Source organism: Curcuma longa, chromosome 11 (genome assembly GCF_044706935.1).
Source record: "Curcuma longa cultivar G26 ecotype Majalengka, Jawa Barat chromosome 11, ITB_CL_G26_1.1, whole genome shotgun sequence".
In the NCBI taxonomy this organism is placed as follows: Eukaryota; Viridiplantae; Streptophyta; class Magnoliopsida; order Zingiberales; family Zingiberaceae; genus Curcuma; species Curcuma longa.
The window spans coordinates 8,147,360-8,169,849 of NC_133871.1; the positions used below are offsets into that span (position 1 = coordinate 8,147,360).

Here is a 22,490-nt window from a genome sequence, read left to right on the forward strand (position 1 = left end):
GACACTCTTTTTTCAATAGTAAGAGTTTATTTGTAATTTCACACATTTAAATTTAAGAAATATATTACTTTAATATTCACTATAAGATACACTTAATTTATAAAATACCCCTCCATTCATTACAATCTCAAATCACATTGCTCAAGGCTGTAGTATAAGAGCTTGAGCTCATTTTTTAAATTGATTAAATAATTAATCAATTAAAAAAATGATTAATTATTTAATTCGAGAGTATAATGGATGAAGGACTATTTTAAGATAACATATATTCTTTAATAAATATTAAAGTTAAGGGTGTGTTTTGAGTTTTTGAGTATTTTTTAAAGTTAATAAGTGTCGTGATTTGATAAATTAGATAATATGTAGTGGAAATCGCAAACTCTACTATTTTTAAAGAATTTTTATTTATTTATTTATTTGTTTATTTACTGCTATTGGTTGATCATTTCGCTCCCAGGAACAAGGGGCAGTCAGAGAGAGGGGTGAAGGATGGCGGCGGGGTTGGAGTCGTTGGCCGGGTTCCTGCTCGAGAGCATCCTCTTCAAGCTCGACGCTAAGCACGCAGCCGCCGCCGCCTGTGTCAGCACTAGGCTACGCTCCGCGGCTTCCGATGATGCCCTCTGGCGTCACTTCTGCGCCCGCGACTTTGCCCTTTACGATCAACCCCTCGATCCCGACGGAGCCCTTTGCCCCTCCTTCAAGGTGGAGTCTTCTTCCTCTTTTCTCTTCTTTTTGATCTTTATAAACAATATCAAGGCTTCCGATTCGGTAACGCGAGGGACTGAGATTAAAGTGGCGGATGCCTGAGGCACGATTGAGGCAGGGAGCGTGGCAAATCCCTTCTTTAGCGCGTGGGAGTGTATTTAGGTTTGAAATTTCCCAACTTTAGGGCGTCATTCGTGTGGGTAAAGATGATTGATTGGCGTCGTATGTATTTTGGATGCTAGATTTACGTTCGGGTCTAAGTTTTTAAAGTGAAATGAAGGATTAGACCACTTGGTAAGTCATCTTCTGGAGATGTTTATACCTTTGAAGTTCTTTGTTCAGGCATCCTTTGGACATCTGAATGGACAACAACAACACACCAAAACAGTTAATCTGAAATTCCTTTTTCATATAGATTTTGTGAGTCTAAACTCCTGATGGGCGATGGCCTCTTACTTTAGGAGGTGGCAAAAGAATTTCAGGAGCAAATTGATAGAGAATAATAAAAACCATTGTTGTGAACAGGCAAATGAATTTAACAAGAGAATATAATCTGCTAAATTTGGAGAAAGGTTTATGGGATTTTTATACTAACATTCACAATTCTTTAAGATGGTCATTTTTTTCTTCTCTTTTTTCCTTTTTTTTAAAGTTGGATCCGGTGTGCTAGCACACCAATATTAATATAAGATTTTTACATGATTACATAAGCATAACCTAGAAGGACTCTGAAGTTAGTTGTTTGAGAGGAGCTACAGTAAAATATTGATTGGTCAAATCTAGCCAATAAAGGGAAAAGAAAATTTGATGAGCCCCTTAAGTTAAAGATTTTATATCCTCTTTAACTTCCTCAGTAGGTTGGCATTCCGGGTCTTTCCCCATTGGGTGCTTGGTTAAGCTATGAATAAACACAAGGATACCAATTCCAGAGCAGATATGGGTGGCCTACTTTCCTCTGAAGACTATCTTGTTCTGCTCTAGCAAAAATAGACCCCAGGCCAACCTTAGCAAATGGTATTGAATAGGTATCTAGAGGTCTCTAGGAGCCATGTTGTGTGTTCTCCATGAAAAAAGGAACTGAAGCAAGCAGATGTAGGAGTATCTAAGAGATTACTGATGCACACCCATTCTCTCAATGCCACCCGACAAAGCTGAAGTAGGTGTATTACAATTTCAAGGTTGCTGTTACAAAAAATAAAGCTGCAGTTGCTAGAGTGATCCCTTTCTTTTGCAATTAGAACTTTGGCATTGATCCTTTGTGCAGAATCAAATCAAGAGGTTACCTTCACCCTATTGGCAGAATGGCAGCAAAGAAAAAACAGACTAGAGGAGGAAAATGTTATTTGCAGAGAATCACTTCACTGAAATAGAATTCTTCTTTAATCTTTACTATTGGTACATTTATAGAAGTTGAACGTGGTGAATTTTACTTCATGCAATTTTACCAATTGAACGGTTGATTGTTGTTTGGTTTTAAGCTACTTTTTTTTTATTGATTTTAAGGATGGTTTTGTTGTCTTAGCTGTAGATCGGCTAGACGTAACATATGAAGTATCAAAACTAAGTCTGCTTGTATAACAAAATCCAGCCAATTTAATATCCTTCTGCATTTTCTTTTCTATTTATAGTTTGTAATAATGGATATTTTTCTAACCTTCAGGTCAACTGAACATGAAAGTTTTCTGGATTGTATTATGTTTTGCAGGAGGCATACAAAAGTTGGTTTGGATCCTTTTCCATGTACCCTTTGTCGTTAGTTAAAAGAGCAAAGGAATGTTGGACTTCGATAAGAAGTTGGCTGTCTGATAATTTTCCTGAAATTAGTGAGACTTTGAGGAAGGGTGTTTCTGAAGCTGAAATACAGCAGGCTGAGAAAATACTTGGGGTTAAGTTACCTGCTCCAACCAAGGTGCTGTATAGGCTGTGTGATGGTCAGGAGACATTCACTTCAAATGCTGCTAAAAATAAATTTCTTGCTGATTTGGGGATTATAGGTGGATATGAATTCTATGATCATTTGGTAAATGTGCATTTGTTGCCATTTAGAATGGTTGTGTCACAAACTAAAAAACTAAGCAAAAAGGTTAATGTGTTGACTATGCCCAAATACATTGTTGTGGCAGCATCCTTCTACATGACAAAGTTCTTTTTCCTAAATTGTTCTAGTGGTCAACTTTATGTTGGCACAAACAATCTGCTAGAAAATGGAGAAATGATGCCATGTGTACCTCAAGAATTGGTAAGGCTAAAAGCTGATGCTAACTTTGATATGCCACAAGATGCACTTCTGTTGTGGTTAGAAGAGCACAATAGGCGATTGCGAAGTAGCATGATCAAAACCCGCGACCTAAGGAGTATATGCCTTTTTCCAGAGACTTCACCTTATTGTTCTGTTGCAGTAACTAATGGTGTTCAGGTAATGAAATTAATAGTTGTCAATGATAATTATTTTTTCTAACTATGACTGTTCATACCTTTCATTTAAGTTATTCTTAATTGATTTATTTGTTTTCTCTTTCTGGTGCCTTGAAATTGTTACATTTGTACCATGTGAAGTTCATATTTTCATAGTGCATATAAGGTTGAGAGATTAGGGAGGACAAATAAATGCTTGCTGTTCAGCCAGTCTGACCTTTCATCCTTGATCAGAGCACATAGAAATGATATGGTTCTTAACTTAAAGTTTCCTAACTTATACAAACTTTCATTCTAGTCATATAGTTTTAATAGTTCTATCACGAAATTTGATAAAACCTTACTAAGCAAATAATAACTTGGGCATGGACCATGCTTTCTGTAATCTTTTTTAGTTCCTTAAAAACTTTAGTGTCCAATTCCATTTTCACTTCTGTAATCTTTTTTAGTTCCTTAAAAACTTTAGTGTCCAATTCCATTTTCACTTAAGCTATCTGATATTGCCATCTCTTGGAATGAATTACATTGATCAATATCTAATCACTCGATCATGTGGACTTTTTTATGATGATAGTATGACCATGTTGTACATTGTGATTCCAACTGGGAAGTCATGAAATTTCCAAATATTGTCGGAATCAAAACTAATATTACACAGACATAGTCAGCAAACAATAGATTCATATAGCCAACGCTAATCAACTAGGACTTGTAGGATTTCTTTGATATATTCTGAGTTTCAGCATCAAGCAATTATTGGCTTTGCTATAATGCAGCAACTGATATTTCAGGTTCGTGCTTCTGCTGTTTTTGTGCCGGAAGCTTCTGAAGCCAATGGAGGAGCAGAAAGTTACTACTTTTCTTACTCAATTCGCATGTCACTCCTGCCTGAAGGATGTATGTTGGATGGCGTGTACTACTCCTCATGCCAGCTTCATTCACGTCACTGGATTATCCGTTCCAAAGATACAATCGTGGCCAATGTGCATGGAGAAGCTGTAATAGGACAGGTATCGTTTCTGTTTCTTCAGATACTGATTAAATTTAGTGTGTCGTGAGGAATTTATCATACACTGAATTTAGGTAACCTCATCAGTGAATGTCTCCTTGCTGTTTCTGCAGTATCCGCTCCTCTTGCCTGGTGAGGAAGAATTTGTATATCAGAGTTGCACTCCCGTACCCGGTGTTCCTGGATCTGTGGAGGGCTCATTTACATTTGTTCCTGGCAGGTATCCCCAGCTAATCAACATCTTCTAACAGTTAACTCATTGTTTTCATGTTTCTCAAAGCCTGATCTTGTTTTCTTGGGGGCTTTAGGCTAAGCAGACCTGAGGGAAGACAATTTGATGTGAAAGTTGCACCTTTCATCCTGGAAAAACCGGAGTACATTTTCTAGCTGTCCACTGCAAAGCTTCTCATTTTATCTTATCAGGTGTTCCATAATTGTGTGGTCATGATACTCAAGTTTTTGATGCTACTTTCCTATATGGTTTGCATCTTCTATTAAAAATATCGCGTGCGCCTATGCGCGGTGGAGACGAAGCTTAGAGTGGTGTAGATTTCTACATTTATCACTATTCTTGCTTGTTATGTAAATATTATGTACCTCTCACTTTTATTGTGCGTTTGAAAGATTCGAATCTGTTGCCACAATGAGATTTGAATTGTTTAGCTCGTGTAGTGATTGATCCTCGACGACTGACTACACAAGATAAGCTTTGAATCTGTTGCTGCAGTGAGATTTGAATATGAAGATCAATGAACTAAATCATTAACTTTTTTTTTTTTTTAACTTGAACCGAACTGGAGAACCTCTCTCAGCGTCCTCTCTCAAGCTTCATCCACGAGCAATTTTGCAACTAACAAATAGGTGCTACCCGGTATATTATATTAAGTAATTAATATACGTTAATGTTTACGTATTCGACGGTTCGTTAAAGCTGAAACGACCTTTTTGATCGATATTTGTCCTTTCTTCATTGAAGGCGATGCTCATTGGCCTCGCCTGAGTGGATGATACTGCAGGAGGCCAAGCAATCATCTCTCCAGTTTTGTCTCTCACCAAATTTGGCATGTAGTACGTACAACATGTCCATTCTCGTTCTCTTTTTCTTTTTCATCTACATTGCCTGTACCCTATGGCCCGGGGTCAGTGGTCTGTGGTCTGCGGCCTGTGGCAATCCTCCATTTGGCCTTAGCCATTGGCCACCCACCTGAACAAAGGAAGGGGCACTGGCTGCTGCTGGTGCGTCTGCATGTTCTTAACTAAAAAGTCCTGCCCATTTAGTGAGTGGCCTAGCCAGAGACAATCCCCCTTCCTTCTTTCTTTCTTTTCCTTTTTTCACCACTAGGCCTCCTCACTGACCTTTCTAATTTGGAAGTGGATAAACGAGTGGAAGAAAAATGATCAACAAAAGTGCCACATTCTTCTCATCATTGCCAGTCGCCACCAATCATCAGCCACTCACTCAACAGGCATGACCATATCTAGCTACCAAGCACCATCTAAATTCTGGTTGACCCAGTTTCAAAACGAATCGACTAGTCGCTCCATATATAATTCCTCTTTATCTATAATCTCTCTCCTTTTAGGCCGTCATCTTTTTTTTTTTAAATTTTCCCCTTTCTGGTCATGCATCATCTCTTCCCTTTTATCTTACCGTTTGATCTCCGATTCAAGCGACGAAACTTACATATATACTCATTTACCATATATAGTGATTACATATCGTCTAGATTCTCCTCTATCTTCCTTTTAGATCTTCCCTTAGACCATGCATTATCTTGGTCGAATACAATACAATACACTTTTTACGTTTGACCTTTCACATCGTTCAATCGCCGCCGTTTTAGATGAATCTACGTTAAATCTATCGACATACCACACCATGACAAAGACCAAGGAAGGTAGGAAGGAAGGAAGGAAGGAAGGAGGGAATGACAAAAATCTAGAGCCCCACAGAATCACTTTAACGCCATTGCAGTGCAGTGCATTGCATTCAATTGCATTGCATGCACTCTGATCGCCACTTCGCTAATTCCAGAAAGGGATATTTGAATTGGATGATGAAGCATGGTGTGGAGGTCAAAAGGCAATCCGACTTTTTCGATCGAACGTATCATTCTTGAGAATAAGTCGGCGGATTTATTCACCATTATATTGATCGATCTTCTGGCGGCTAGCTAGCTAGCTACCTAGCTACCTCTTGTGGATCGTTTGAATTAATCGACAAGGACTCCATCAATGCTCTACGCTCAAATTAAAAGTAGATTCCGAGTCCTTTGGAGTCTGGAGGAGACTCTTGATCAACATCAATCTTCAATCAGTGCTCCAATCATTTACAGGCTCTATAAATACCTTCACCGAACCCGTCAATAATCACCAGTGGAGGAGATCTCAAGGCAACGAACGATATGTCTAGGGATCCTCTTGTGGTGGGCAATGTAATTGGGGACATTTTGGACCCGTTCGTCAAGTCGGCCACCCTCAGGGTGCTCTACAACAATAAGGAAGTCACCAATGGGTCCGAGCTCAAACCATCAGCCGTCGTAAATGAGCCGAGGGTCGAGATCCAGGGCCGCGGTACAAGGACTCTTTACACACTTGTAAGTGTTGATATATAGTTGGGTTCCACTCGAGTGAAACTTTGTTTGTTTGTTTGTTTGCTTGCTTGCTAACGTGGCGCGGCTAGTCGTGTTGACTACTAGGTGATGGTTGATCCCGATGCACCTAGCCCGAGCAACCCGACTAAGAGGGAGCACCTGCATTGGTAAGATCGATAGATCTATCGAATTGTGTGCCTTTGGAATGTGATCGATCAAATTAACTAACTTGGTTTAATTTTATCAGGTTGGTGACCGACATACCGGAAACGGCTAATGCTAGCTGTGGTGAGATTCAGCAATTGATTTTAATTCCAACTTTAAACGATCGATTGATCGAGTTCATTAACTAGCAAATTAATGTTGTTTTAATTTGGAATGTCAAGTTAATTTGTTTTTAATTTTCAGGAAATGAAATCGTTTCGTATGAGAGCCCGCGTCCGACTGCTGGAATTCACCGTTTGGTGTTCGTGTTGTTCCGGCAATCGGTTCGTCAGACCATTTACGCACCCGGCTGGAGGCAAAACTTCAACACCAGGGACTTCGCCGCGCTTTACAACCTCGACGACCCTGTCGCCGCAATCTACTTCAATTGCCAAAGGGAGAATGGCTGCGGTGGAAGAAGATACTTATAACTATACCTATATATAGTTATAATATTGCGATCGAAAATATGCGCAAACTATATGTACGAGAGCACTAATTCGAATATAATGCCATCATCGACTTAACAATAACACAAGCAAAAGGCATTGATTGCTTAAGTGTACTTATATTATATATGAAGATTGTGTAATTAATTAAGCCAAAGGTTAACTGAATGATCGAACTTTCTTTTGCTATATATCGGACTGATATGAGAAATCTTCGACTCAATTTGTTGAGATGATGGCTTTTCAACCAAGCACATATATAGTAATGTTCTTTAAGGCTTAATTTGGTCCACTAATGGTGACAAGAATAATCCGTATGTCCGAGTTATAGGACGGTTGTTAGGTCTGCGTATCTTGTTCCCTATATGCTATCCTGTCTGCTCACTTGTCAGGGATGTACAGAATCTGTCCCCACAATTACCTCACACCTCCACACAAATATCTCTCTCAGTAAGTATATAAACTCATCATAGGTATGAAAAAGGCGCTCTCAGGAAAATTCCCTATTCTTTAAGCACTATTTTTCCTTCCTTCTTGCGACTCCTCTGGACTGACTTGAGCATCGGAGTGGTCCCACCGGAAATCTCCGGCGCCCTGCTAATCCGCTCGTTTAGTTTCCTTCTTCCTCAGGTTTTTCTCATCGGCGGGACTCCAGCAGTTGAGGTGGCATATCCTTGACTGGTCGCTTGACCATCTACGGCGCCGGAATAGGACTGATATGAGAAATCTTCGACTCAATTTGTTGTATCTAAAACACAAGAAACTTTGAGAGCTTGCGACAATCAAACTAATGTTGATTATTTTAGTTGTCTATATATGTTGAGATGATGGCTTTTCAACCAAGCACATATATAGTAATGTTCTTTAAGGCTTAATTGGGTCCACTAATGGTGTGCAATTAAGTCCGATAAATTTCAAATTTCTTCTAGGATTTGATCGATAGTTTCTTCTTTGAGTCTTTTGCGGTTTGCCCTAGCTCTCGAGGAAAAGCTTGTGGTCCATTTGACTCGAAGAAAGTGGCAATTGATGCTTATATATCATTCTAGATTCCTCTTTATCTTCTTTTAGATCTAGATCTTTAGATCATGCATGCATTATCTCGACCGCTCATATGACTTTTTTTCTTACCATTTGACCTCTCTTCGAATGTTCAAAGCTAACTTCTCTCGTTACTAACGGGACCTTTAATTTTGTGCTTCTAACAACAATGATGGTTAATTAGTCAAATAGGACTTATCGAAAAGTCAACTAAAATGGCATCAATGCGAACCATATATACTCATTATATATCATCTAGATTCCTCTCGATCTCTTTTTAGATCGTGCATTATCTTCGAATAAAAACCAGTCCTTTCCAAATCCGTATCAAATAAAATATACTTATTATATATATATTTTTTATTTTTAATATATTATGAATAATTTTAGATTATAAAAATGTATAAATTTATACATTTAAATAAAAAGTTAATTTATAATTAAAATTTCCCTATTCGTGAAGGTTAACCAACCAAATCTATTTATTTATTTTATCATCGAATAGGTTAACCAAACAAGTTTATTTATTTATTTTATTATCGAATAAGTTAGCCAACCAAGTTTATTTATTTATTTTATTATTGAATAAATATAAATAAAGTTTATATCGAACCGACCACCAACTATATTAATATAATTACGTCCAATACATTTACAACCCCTAAGCTTCTTATTCTCTTTTGCCAACTTCAAATGACCGATCACTTGGCTTTTAAACCACTAATTAATCTTAACCTATTAAGTCAATTGGTCGCACCACTTGGACTAAATTCGAATTCGATCAATTCGATTCCATCGGCACGAGCGGTCGGTCCATTAAAGTCATCTTCACGTAAAGTGTACTAACCAAGAGTCATATCGCATCTGCACTTGATATGGACATGCATACGTCAGCATATTGGAGAGCCATGTGATGTTACAAGTGGTTTGAGCACTAGCTTCCATGTCTTGTCGAGGATTTGTTTATGGCCAAAAATGACCACTTTGACGTAGGATGCTTTTTTTAATAAATAAATAAAATATTCGATTATATTATTCATCTTAAAAATATTATTCTTTTATAACCTGATTGTAATAATTATGATTAAATTACTTTAATATAATTTTGATCAAATTAATTCAATATTATAATTGTGGTATAATAATTATCTAAATAGCTATTATAATTATTTTAATTACTTCAAGGCATAAAAAATATTTTTATATAATAAATTTGATTAATAAAATAATTAAAATTTCATATTATTTTATAGTAAATTTTACAACAATCTTAAAATAAAAATATTTTTAATACAAAATATATAGTGAAATATTCTTTTATTTTTTTTAAAAAAAAAGAAGGGGTTTTTTTTTGACAATTTACATTTAATTTACCTTTTTAATTTTTACCATTTCTTTATTAATATTCTGGAAGAAAAAAACAAAAATATCACTTCGGTTGGCTTCTTTGACCTACTTTTCCGCCATCAAATTGCTTTGTCGTCTTCGCTACAGCCTGATTTGTCACTGGACCCTGCAGAGATGTCAATCAGACCGGACCGTCGCTAACTCTATAGACTCTATTTAATCTGGACCGGGTGGGCCATACCCGCTCTGGATCTGGGCTTAAAAATGACGCATTTTCAATATCGGAAAAAATGAGAGAAGAAAAAAAAATGGAGAAGCGAAATGCTGCTCCCCCACTTTCACCTCCGTCCTCCCTCCGCCTGCGCTCTAGCGGCTTCCACGCCCCTTCCAGAACCTTCCACAGCCTTCGCCCCTCCCTTCCACTTCCGCCAGCTGAGCGCCGCCTCAACGTCGCGGCCTACGCCTTCTCCCTCCTCCCTTCTCCGCTCCCCGCCAACCCCGCCCTCGTCGACGCCTCCACTGGAGACACCGTCCGCTTCCCTGAGCTGCTCTCACAGATCCGATCCCTCGCCGCCGCACTACGCTCGCGCGCCGGCATCTCCAGGGGCCACTGCGTCTTCTTCCTTGCCCCGACGAGCCTCGACATTCCCCCGCTCTACCTCGCTCTCCTCTCCATCGGCGCCGTCGTCTCCGGCGCCAACCCTGCCTCCAGCCCGCGCGAGATCGCCCACCTCCTTTCCCTCTCCAAACCCCGCGTCGCCTTCGCCACCTCTGCCACCGCCTCCAAGCTCCCCGCGGGCCTCGACACCATCATCCTCGATTCTTCACGCTTCCGCTCGTTTCTCGACGGCGATGGAGGGGAAGCGGTCGAGGAAGTGGAGCAGTCGGATGTGGCCGTCGTGCAATTCTCGTCGGGGACGACGGGGATGATGAAGGCGGCGGCGCTGTCGCATCGGAACATGATCGCGATCGCGGCGGCATTTCACTCCGTGCGGGACCCGGTCGCGGAGCGTAGTCCGGGCAGACCAGAAGCGACGCTTCTGGCAGCGCCGTTGTTCCATTCGATGGGGTTCGCCTTTTTGTTAAAAGGATTGGCGCTGGGTGAGACGACGGTGCTGATCGGGGGCAGGGTCGGCGTGAAGGAAATAGTGCAGGCGGCGGAGAGGTACCGGGTGACCTCCCTGACGGTGGCGCCGCCCGTGGTGGTTGAGATGGCGAGGTGGCCAGAGCCGTTGGAGTTGGTGGCCCTGGAGTACGTGAACTGCGGAGGCGCACCACTCCCGGAGGCGGCGGCCGTGCGATTCATGAAACGGTTTCCCCGTGTGGAGCTCCGTCAGGTATCAATCTAAACAAAAGAAAACATAGACGCATGCCATTAGAGAACTCATTGTTAAAGACACCTTCATTTACACTCAAGGATCGAACTAACCGACCCTCCTCCTTGAAGCAGCAATAGTAAATTGTGAAGCAGGAGTAAATTCTCTTTCACTGCTTGGTTGTTTACTTTTACAAAATGTAGATATTTTGCCTAAAAGATCTACCATTTGTAGGGCTGTGGATCCACTGAAGCTGGAGCAATATCAATGATGATAGATCAGGAGGAGTGTCGCCGTCTGCGGTCGGTTGGCCGTCTCGCCCAAAACGTTGAAGCTATGATTGTGGATACTACCACCGGAGAAAGATTGTCTGTTGGGCAGACTGGAGAGCTATGGCTAAGAAGCCCTTTTATCATGCTAGGTTTGTTACCCACCCAATCCATAGTCAAATGAAAGGCGAGCAATCTTAACTCTAAACACTCGCTTTTGTTTGTTTGTTTATAGGTTATGTGGGAAATGAAGAAGCAAATGATGCGACCTTTGATTCCAGTGGCTGGCTTAAGACAGGGGATCTCTGCTACTTTGATGAAGATGGGTTTCTTTTCATTGTGGATCGATTGAAGGAGTTGATAAAGTATAAAGCCTACCAGGTGACGACAAAACTCTATACGTGGAAGTAAACAAATCTATAGAATAGCATTTTGTTTTGTTCAATGGGGATGAATACAGGTTCCACCTGCTGAGTTAGAGCATTTGCTTCAACTTCTTCCCGGCGTAGCTGATGCTGCTGTGGTTGCGTAAGTTCTAACCAGTTAATTTAGCTTTTGTAACTTCCGCTCTGCTCTACGAACAATACTTGAAATTGGCTGAACCACCAATGCACCCGTAGGCAGGGCTTGAAAACACCGATCCTACTTCAACTTTATGCATTCAAAAGGAATCATTTGTTCGAACTTAGAAAACAGAGGTTCTTATAATGTATCATGCAATCTTTTTTGTTAATTCCCAAGAGACCTTAATGTGGTTGTTTGCCAAAGAACAGTTATCCTGATGAGGAGGCAGGTCAAATACCCATGGCTTTCGTAGTACTACAGCCAGGAATCAACCTCAGTGAAGAAGCAATCATGGATTTCATAGCCAAGCAGGTTTATCTTTAACTTTGCTTTTGTTTATTCATTCAATTAAGTCCTTTCTTATTCAACAGGTCTTGATCTTGTAGAATTAAGAGCAGAAAATAAGATTAGGACTGAATCCTTTATCTTCGTATTGTTGTGTAATAGGTAGCACCGTATAAGAAGATTCGCAAAGTTGTGTTCGCCAACTCTATACCCAAAACACCATCTGGAAAGATATTGAGGGCAGAACTGCGCAACCATTCAGTTTTCGGTTCTATGTCTAAACTGTGATTGTGCATAAAATCCTATTTGTAATATTAACGTGTTCCAAGTATGAAAACAATCTCTTCTGGACAAACAAGGTGGAGAATTAACTGTCAAGCTACTTCTCAAGAAAGGTTTCATGATAGAGTAACGTACTCTAGTGGAGTTGCTAGTGCTATGCATGCCTGATCTACTCCCACGAACAACATGCATTTCTTTAAGAGTGAAGTCATGGCTCTATACTCTATATATTTGGTGTGATTTTGTGGAAGATCTTGAAAATTGTAGTTTGTTTCTTAGTTCTCCATGAAATAAATGATCCCTTAAGGAAAATACAATAACCGATCATAGATCGTCCGGTGATTGAGCATCGAACCCAATCGGCAATTCTTAGTCAGGTCCACTTTTAAGATATCGGAAAAGATGATGAACAAACATCTAAATGAGACTTTCTTGATTCTTGCATAAACTGCCTCAGAATGTGAAGCATAAGTTAATTCTCATATTCTAATTGTGAGATAAATTAATCATTCTACTGTCGTTCTATAAGCAAATGGAAATAGATAATAGAGCTATACGATAACAATGATTTTAGAAAATCAAAATTTACAAGAGCATTCGATGCATGCCATCGACTCATAACAACACATGCAAATGGTACGAAGATGGTGTAAACCAAAGGTTGAGCCTGTGTGGTCCATTTGACTTAAAGAAAATTGTGTAAATTCAATAGAAAGAAGAACGCCCACTTGGCTCAACGAATCTATCCGTGGAAGTGCATAAATTTGGTGATCAAAATTTCTTTAGTAGGAAAAAGAAAGTTGCTTATTAGAAGATATTTTGTTTGTTTGTTTGTTTGTTTGTTGTTATTATTGTTATTATGAATTTGTGATAAAAGTTAAAGTTATTCGCATAGTTCACTCTTGGCTTTTAAACCACTGATTAATCAAAACCACTGATTAAGTCAATTGGTCGCACCACTAGGACTAAATTCGAATTCGATTCCATCGGCATGAGTGGTCGGTCCATTATTGTCATCTTGCACGTAACGTGTAGCGTAGAACAATATTAAATTACAAAAGACTGACATCACCTGATTGCCATGTCTTGTCAAAATAGTGGTTCGAGCACTAGTTTCCATGTCTTATCCACTATTCCTTTTATGGCAAAAAATGATCAGGTAAGATGCTTTTTTTTTATAAAATAAATAAATAAATAAAATATTCGATTTTATTATTTATCTTAAAATATTATGCTTTATGACTAACTACTCTAATATACAATTATGATTAATTACTATAATATACAATTGTTAATCTATGACAGTGAAATATTATAATAATTAATATAATAATAATAATAATTTTAATAATTTAAAATAATAATTATCTAAATAGCTACTATAATTAGTTTAATTAATTAAATTAATAAAAAATATATTTATATAATAAATTTGATTAAAATAAATTAATTAATTTTTCATATTATTTTATAGTAATTATTACAATAATTTTAAAATAAAAAATGTTTTTAATGCAAAATATATAGTGAAATATTCTTTTAATTTTTAAAAAAGGAGTCAGAGAAAAAGACAAAAACATCACTTCACTTGGCTTCTTTCACCTACTTTGCCTCCGTCAGATTGCTTTGTCTTCTTCTCCGCTACAAGATGATTTGTCATTGGAGTCTGCAAAGATGTCAATCGGACCGGACCGGACCGCTACTAACTCTATTTAACCTGGACCGAGTGGACTATATCCACCTTGCAATTGTATTAAAATTGAATATTCAATTAAAATCAAATCAAATCAAATTAATTAAAATTAAAAAAAATAATTTTTTTAATAAACTAAATTGATTAAATTTTTAAATAATAATTGAACAAATTAAATAAAAAAATATCGATTAATTCGATAAAAATTAAATTAATCAAAATTTTAAAATATTATAAAAGATTTATCAATTAGTTAAAGATGTATAGGTTCACTTATTTAGAAATTTATTGATTATTTTTTATTTTGATTTATTAGAAGAAATTGAAATTTCAAAATAACCGAATTAAATTTTTAAATTTGATCGGCTCGATTGATTTATTTTATTTAACTGCACTTTTGCTCACTCCTATGCCGACTAGAGCTTCTAAGAACTGAGTTTAATGGAATAAATTAACTGCATCGACTAGGTAGATTATTATGAGAGAAGTACCCAATGGACCAGTGATACTCGTAAAAGATGAAGGTTAAGCATAACTTTTAGTAATCTAGTAGAGTAATGTGGATTACTCTTTAGAAATCATCTATGTGAAAAAGAAGTAAAATCACTTTAAAGATAATTAAATGACATAATTTTTAGAACTTCTCACAGAAGTAAAAGTATTCATGGCCAAGAACAAATATTCATGAGAACTAAATTATATCTGAAAGAGTCCTGAGTAATATATGTAAATGTTTAAACAAACAACAGATCAATTCAAACTATCGCATCTATTGATCAGTCAATAAGTAGATCCTCATGTAATAGTAGATTTAAAGGGTAAAATCTATTTGTCTTATATTGAACTCAACTATTGAATAATATCATATACTCTTTTTCTATTTATGTGAGGGATTGTTAAAAATATGAATGGAAATAAGAGAGGTGGATAGAAAGATCTCCCATGTGCATAGGAGTTTTCCACATTAGGAATAGGTGACTTTGTAGTTGATTTATAATGTATCACAATTATTAAAGTTGTGAATAGGTATAGGGACAGACTTTTTCTCACGCATCGGCCTGTAGGAGGGGTGCAAATCCAGGGGTTAAATTGCACTGAACCAAAGTGATTCTACCTACTCGCGTTGCATGTCGGCGGGGCAAAATTTGCCCAAGCAATCAACTTACATTTTGCCACTCAAATTTATTTCGCTACCTGCTTAAGTGCGTAATAGATGCATCTATGTGTGAGATCTAAAGCAGTCGAATGTTAATGGTGTATTCATGATTGCCCGGGTGAAATAATTAACCATTGATGGTCGACGACTAACATTTCGATCCATGCAGGTATAGATAGTAAATAGTTTTTATTCAACCATTAATGTTATCAAGGGTTGGTGCTTCTATATAAGGTGGTCGTGACATTGAGCAGAAAGAGAAGAAATAGACACAGAATCCCTCCACTTTTGCTTCTCCAAAATTTTTCTTCTCTGCCGTGCATTTCACCCAACAGTCTTTTGTGATAGCACTCAGGTACCAACTTGATTCTCCATGAACAACCAATACTTGGTTGTTTACATGGTCTTCCCATTGTATCTTGAGAAACAAACGTCCAATATGACCTCAAAGCAAAACCAAAAGGGATGAACCTATTTTAATGAAACTATGTGAAACACAGATAAGACACTCAGTCAGCTCAGCAAACTTGGCACTTGGACACGCCCAACTTGCCACTTGGCAACTCGACTTGCTTGGACGTGAATAACTTGGCACTCGGTAGCTCGATTGATTCGGTACTAGGTCGGCTCGGTTGACTCGGCACTCAATCAGTTTGATAGATTCGACATTGACAGTTCAATCAACTCAGTAGCTTGACTAACTCAACACTTGGCCAAGTCTATACTCAGTAGCTGGTACTCAGCAACTCAACCAAATCAAAATTCGGCCAACTCGGCCATACCAAGAGCTTAGCCTTCTAGGCAAATCAATCATCCAAGATAGTCTAACCATCCTAGCTGATAACTTGAGTTATCAGCTTAAGCCTTCTGACCCATAAGTTTAATTTTAATTGTAATTTTAATTCAGACTATGTCTTTATAACGTTAACTCCGTCAAATATCTCAAATGGAGTCCTTTTTTACCCGCTCGAGTTCCTCCTCTCCTTCCTCCTTAGAGGCGGCGGTGATGGTTGTTCGTCCGGCAAGTCCACTACGGGAGTCCTATGGATTAAAGCATGTCTACGGGCGACCGACATTACCTATGTGACCTCTCCAATAATCAAGCCAATGCTTGGCTGGAAGAAGAAATATTCGTGTACGTGAAGAGCATTAAGAGCTTAAAAGAAGAAGACAGAGAAGATTAACCTTCGAGAGTGAGAAGAAAATCATACTTTCAATTACTTTTGTAGTACCATATATAGCCGCGCAGGTGAAATGTCCACATAGACCGCTATGCTAGCCTCATGATCAAGACGTTGCCCACTGGCCAAACACACGAGTGGACCATTGTGCTAGGGGAGCAACAGTCCAACCGTACTACTGGTGTTGTCTGATTGTTAGCTCGACGTCGCTTCAAGTGAGCAACCTTGCGGGAGTTGATTTTGCGTTAGGGACTATCAGAGATTGGAGCCCAGCTCCCTCATCGTTTCAAAACTGTCATAATCGTTTGGATAGAGAAGATCTGGACTTAGGGACCTATGTTGCTATGTTGGGCGTTAGCTAAACATACAAGGTTCTGATAGGATGATAATATGACTAGATTCACCCAAGCTACATCAATCTCAAAAAAATTTATGAAATATTGTCCAAGATCTTTATAGGAAAAATAGCCGTTCAAAATTATGTAAATCATCGTAGGATCCTATACCCTTCTTGTTAAAATACAATACATTTCATTTTATTATTTATCTTAAAAATATTCTCACTTCTAATGTATATGTAACTATTACTTTATAACGGTTAAACTTTACTATCGTTAATAAAAATATTATTATTATAATAACTATATAATATAATAAAATTTACAACTATTTTGATAAAATAATAATGACTATAACAATTTTAAAATAATTTTAATTAAATTAATTCAATGTTATAGTTATTTAAATAGTTGTTATAATTATTTTAAAATAGCTGCCATGATCTGGATCTGGATCTGGGCATTAAATTAATGCATTTTCATATCGGAAAATAGGAGAGAAGAAAAAAAAATGGATAAGCGAAATGCTCTCCAGCTTCCGCCGTCGTCCTCCCTCCGCTCGCGCTCTAGCGGCTTCCACGCCCCATCCAGAACCTTCCACAGCCTTCGCCCCTCCCTTCCACTTCTGCCGGCTGAGCGCCGCCAGCGACCTACGCCTTCTCCCTCCTCCCTTCCCCGCTCCCCGCCAACCCCGCCTTCGTCGACGCCGCCACCGGAGACACCGTCAGCTTCCCTGAGCTTCTGTCGCAGATCCGATCCCTCTCCGCCGCTCTCCTCTCGCGCGCCGGCATCTCCAGGGGCCATTTCGTCTTCTTCCTCGCCCCGACGAGCCTCGACATTCCCCCGCTCTATCTCGCTCTCCTTTCCATCGGCGCTGTCGTCTCCGCCGGAAACCCTGCCTTCACCACGCGCGAGATCGCCCACCTCCTTTCCCTCTCCAACCCCCGCGTCGCCTTCGCCACCTCCGCCACCGCCGCCAAGCTCCCCGCGGGCCTCGACACCATCCTTCTCGACTCGCCACGCTTCCGCTCGTTTCTCGATGGCGATGGAGGGGAAGCGATTGAGGAAGTGGCGCAGTCGGATGTAGCCTTCGTGAAATTCTCGTCTGGGACGACGGGGATGATGAAGGCAGCGGCGGCGTCGCATCGTAACTTGATCGCGAACGTGGCGGCATTTCACTCCATGCGGAACCCGGTGGCGGAGCGTCGTCGGGACGGACCAGAAGCGAGCCTTCTAGGAGTGCCGTTGTTCCTGGCGGTGGCGTACACCTTTTTTTTTAAACAATTGTCGATGGGTGAGACGGCAGTGCTGATCGGGGGCAGGGCCGGCGTGAAGGAAATGGTGCAGGCCGCGGAGAGGTACCGGGTGAACTCTGTGACGGTGGCGGCGCCCGTGGTGGTTGAGATGGCGAGGTGGCCAGAGCCGTTGGACCTGGTGGCCCTGGAGTACGTGACCTGCGGCGGCGCACCACTCCCGGAGGCGGCGGCCGTGCGATTCATGAAACGGTTTCCCCGTGTGGAGCTCCGTCAGGTATCAATTTAAACAAAAGAAAATAAATTTAATTAATCAATTTAAACAAAAGAAAACATAGACGCAAGGAACTCATTGTTAAAGACACCTTCATGCACACATGAAGGATCAAACTAACTGTCCCTTTTCCTTGTAGTAGCAATAGTAAATTGTGAAGCAGGAGTAAATTCTCTTTTACTGCTTGGTTGTTTACCTCTACAACACGTAGATATTTTGCGTAAAATATCTACCATTTGTAGTATTATGGAACCGTTGAAGCTGGAACGATATCAGTGATGATAGATCAGGAGGAGTGTCGCCGTCTGCGGTCAGTTGGCCGTCTCGTCCCAAACGTCGAAGCTATGCTTGTGGATACTACTACAGGAGAAAGATTTGTTGTCCCCGGTAGCTTCGGGAGTACGCAAACTGATATGTATCGTCGAGGCTAGTGTTCGACACTATCTCCGTAAACGATATTGCTCCGCTACGGTGCTAACGGATAGCAGCAACTCGTTCCCAAGATACAACGACGATCGTCTCGGAATAGTAGCACTCCAAATTCCGAGACCGACGAACTTGCTCGTAGGCTTTTTGGACTCCGAATGCACTAGATGGATGAATGCACAAGGAAGGCTTGAATCGATGAATTCGATGAGTTTTCCACCATCTGGAGGGTTCTATTTATACTAATCAAAGAGGTTTGAAGAGAGGATGTGTTCTTTGGGCTGGATCGATCTAGATCGTCCAATTTGAAGGGTTGTAACCCTTCACACAGCCCACTCGAATCTCATCCATCAGATCTGAGGGACACAACCCTCAGATCTCGCTTATTACCATCAGCCATCGGATCTGGATCCATTCACTCTGACGCTTCAGATCAAGTCTCTTCCCAAGCGGTCTGATCGTGACTCTTCGCGATCCAACGCTCCAGATCGCATCACAAGAGATCCATCACACCTCTTTGATCGACGGTTGCCATCTGCCTGCCCAATCAACAACACAGTCACCTCTACTTGCCCACGCGGATGCCACACAGGCAATGCCACGTCACATGCGCGTCCGACACGTCACCCGAGTGCCACGCAGGCACTGCAATGTCACCTGGAGCAATAAATTAAGCTCCTCACGACGACGCGTATGTGCGAAGTGCAAAGTGCGCCTACAAAGCGCCCATTGTGCACGTGCGCACGTGGCGGGTGGCGGGCTCACAGGTGCGAGCACCAGCTCGCCCATGGATAGAGAGTACCTGTGCTTCTTGTGTTAACTTCATTAACACAGCAACACATATAAGGAAACATTAGCTATCGCCGGTTAGCAATGTGGGACTAAAATCCCATCTTTTCCTTAATATTATTTTGGACACCACTTTAGTCAATTAATTTCTCATTCACCCATAATTGGTTTTGAGCAAATTAATAGTCTAGATTTATCTACGCGAAACGTAGATTTCGATTTTGAAGTCATATCAGACTTTCAACGATCGATGGCACTTTAATTTTGCCTTGCAAAATCATATCCAACAATCCCCCACATGAATGGAAATTAATGCAATGTATGTATGCATGCTGACACTTTACAAGAGTCCAATCGATAAGTCACTGCATCAGGAGAGGTAGCTTGTGGCTTTGAACCTTCCGTAGTGGAATGCTATCGAGTATACTAGGCTGCGCAGTGAACGTGATGTCTTGAACTGCTCAGCTGTTGGTGTATACTAAGATAATAACACCCACACAGAGACCTATCTCACCTACTTTAGGTTCTCATGGTTGGTTCCGTTTCGGCCATTGACACCATCTTGGATTCATGAGTGTTTCATTGAAGTGGCCTGTCTTCACACTCACATAGGTGACACTTCTATCAAAAGTATCCTACCATACTCCACCTTATAAGGTATAGAAGTCATTAAAAGCATAAGCTTAACCTCACTACATGTGGTAGGACAGCACAAATTCATCCTAGGATTGGGATAGAGATAAAATATCTCATGTGCTATAACACAACTTCTGTAACTTCGTTATCCCATTGAACCAAGATCTTGGGATCTCCAGTCAACAAGGTTGGGTTACCGCTACAGTCATTTTCAGTTGTAGATTTTTAATCTCATTCCTCTTGATGAGCAGTATACTTGATCTCGACTTAGCCCCTTCGTTAGGAGATCTGCCAAATTATCTTTGGATTTGACATAGTCGATTGCAATCACTCCGTTCGAGATCAACTGCCTAATGGTATTGTGTCGACGACGTATATGTCGTGACTTACCATTATACATACTACTCTGTGCTCTTCCAATCGCCGATTGACTATCACAGTGGATCAGTACGGCAGACACAGGTTTCGTCCAGCTCGGAATATCTTCCAAGAAATTCCGCAGCCATTCAGCTTCCTCAGCTGCTTTGTCTAGTGCTATAAACTCGGATTCCATAGTTGACCGAGCAATGCACGTCTGCTTAGTGGATTTCCAAGATACCGCTCCCCCACCGATCGTGAATACATATCCACTAGTGGATTTGGAGTCTTTTGTATCTGATATCCAATTAGCATCACAATACCCCTCCAACACAGCGGGATATTTTCCATAGTGTAATCCATAGTTCATAGTATATTTCAAATACCTAAGAACTCGCATTAATGCTTTCCAATGGGTGTCGTTTGGATTACTTGTAAAACGACTTAGCTTTGTTTGACCGCACAGGCAATATCCGGACGTGTGCAGTTTGTGAGATACATCAAACTGCCTATTATCCGAGAATATTCCAACTGCGATATGGGTTCACCATGATTTTTCGCTAAGTGTTGACTTAGATCCCCGGAGTTCCCGTCCCTGGCAGCGAGATCATGGGCCTTAGAAGCGGATTCATATTTCAGATCTGAGCTCAAGGCGCGAAGCGGACCGACCCGGATAGAGAACTGTAGGCCCCGGTGTCGAGTATCAATCTTCCTTCCTGCGAGCTCACCCGTCCTTGCAGATCTGGACCCGGGGAAGCCTTCTCCTTTCTCGGGATGGAGGGACCGAAGGGGATGGAGGCATCTGTAGTACAGTACTTGTTCTGAGTGCTATGTCTTCCCTTTCTTCTCTTACAGTAGTACTTGACAATAATGGTCGGGCGAGTGAGAAGGACGCAGAAGCACCTAACAAGTAGTGGCAGCTGGGCGATCAGAGGAAGGCAGTCAAGCTATAGTGGTGGCAGCTGGGCTTCTCATCTATTCTCCGTGGCAGCGGGTTCTCATCTATTCTCCGTGGCAGCTATCATTCTATAGTAAGGTCAGGCAGAGCTTTCTCATTGTGTTGGCTGCTGATCGATCATAGTTGGGGAAGTCCTCTCGTCAGTTGCAACTATCAGACAAGAAGTGCTAGCGGCAGAGGCAAGTGCAGCTCCCTCATATCTTCAAGCCATACGCAGAATATCGCATAAAAGAAAGTACTCTATTTTCCCATAAATGAGTCTTTGCCCTTGTTGTCTTTGGCAGGTAATCAATCCAATCGGTTCGGAACGAAACTCCGCAATTTAATTTGAAGAACGAGACCATAGGAGGTGGAGAGCAGAATGAAATGTAGCGAGAGAGACAGCAAGCTACGTATCATTTCCTCCCAGGCGTGGTGAGGTCTTCCCCGATTCTGGCTGGACCACAAATCGAACTCTCCGTATCCTTCCAGGGTCGATGGAATTGAGGTGCTAAAAAAGCTAAGACTGGGCCTATATTATAGTAAGGCGGAATTTATATTTATTTTAGGGAATTTACTATATTTTTGGGCGAGCCTTTTCCGGACTAGAGGGGCGAAGCGGTTGCGAAACCGCTAAGTCGAGTGAGGATTCAGAACCGTAACTAACCATCGAAAAAAAGAATTGCAGGCGACAGCTGCTTGCTACATTAGCTCTAGTAACCGTAGACACAATCAATAGCTTCAGCTTCTTCAGCTCCGGCAAGAGTGCTTTTCGGGAGGCTCAAATCACAGATTGCTAAGAACAGAAGGAAGACTTTCTCTGCTCTTAAAGAAGTTATTGCTGTTAGCTCTAACTGTAACTGCTTGGTCAGAAAGAAGATCTTGTCATGGCCTCCCCACTGGCACTGTCAAAAGTGGAAGAAGCGATGTTGGTTTAAATGGTTAGTCCCTAGACCGGAGTTGGTTTTTTAAT

At 40.6% G+C, this 22,490-nt stretch overlaps 3 protein-coding genes and 1 pseudogene across 4 annotated transcripts; all 4 read left to right on the forward strand.

Moving 5' to 3' along the window:
- Window positions 1–462: 462 nt before the first annotated feature.
- On the forward strand, window positions 463–4,760 carry LOC141837838 (F-box protein SKIP16-like). Of its 2 annotated transcripts, XM_074725210.1 has the most exons (5): window positions 463–702; window positions 2,411–3,121; window positions 3,912–4,130; window positions 4,243–4,349; window positions 4,438–4,760. In XM_074725210.1, exons 1-5 carry the CDS (start codon window positions 490–492, stop codon window positions 4,514–4,516), a joined length of 1,329 nt encoding a protein of 442 aa, XP_074581311.1. In that variant the 5' UTR covers window positions 463–489; the 3' UTR covers window positions 4,517–4,760. The 2 variants fall into 2 exon arrangements, with proteins under 2 accessions (XP_074581311.1, XP_074581312.1); XM_074725211.1 differs by lacking the exon at window positions 4,438–4,760 and having other exon boundaries at window positions 4,217–4,304.
- A 1,736-nt stretch (window positions 4,761–6,496) lies between these two features.
- LOC141837840 (protein VERNALIZATION 3-like) lies at window positions 6,497–7,436 on the forward strand. The gene is made up of 4 exons (XM_074725212.1): window positions 6,497–6,726; window positions 6,829–6,890; window positions 6,971–7,011; window positions 7,132–7,436. Exons 1-4 carry the CDS (start codon window positions 6,535–6,537, stop codon window positions 7,356–7,358), a joined length of 522 nt encoding a protein of 173 aa, XP_074581313.1. The 5' UTR covers window positions 6,497–6,534; the 3' UTR covers window positions 7,359–7,436.
- Window positions 7,437–10,069: 2,633 nt separating this feature from the next.
- On the forward strand, window positions 10,070–12,654 carry LOC141837837 (4-coumarate--CoA ligase-like 7). Its single transcript, XM_074725209.1, has 6 exons — window positions 10,070–11,098; window positions 11,312–11,498; window positions 11,582–11,727; window positions 11,807–11,874; window positions 12,120–12,222; window positions 12,358–12,654. Exons 1-6 carry the CDS (start codon window positions 10,070–10,072, stop codon window positions 12,481–12,483), a joined length of 1,659 nt encoding a protein of 552 aa, XP_074581310.1. The 3' UTR covers window positions 12,484–12,654.
- Window positions 12,655–17,356: 4,702 nt separating this feature from the next.
- On the forward strand, window positions 17,357–18,803 carry LOC141837047 (4-coumarate--CoA ligase-like 7; annotated as a pseudogene).
- Window positions 18,804–22,490: the final 3,687 nt, after the last annotated feature.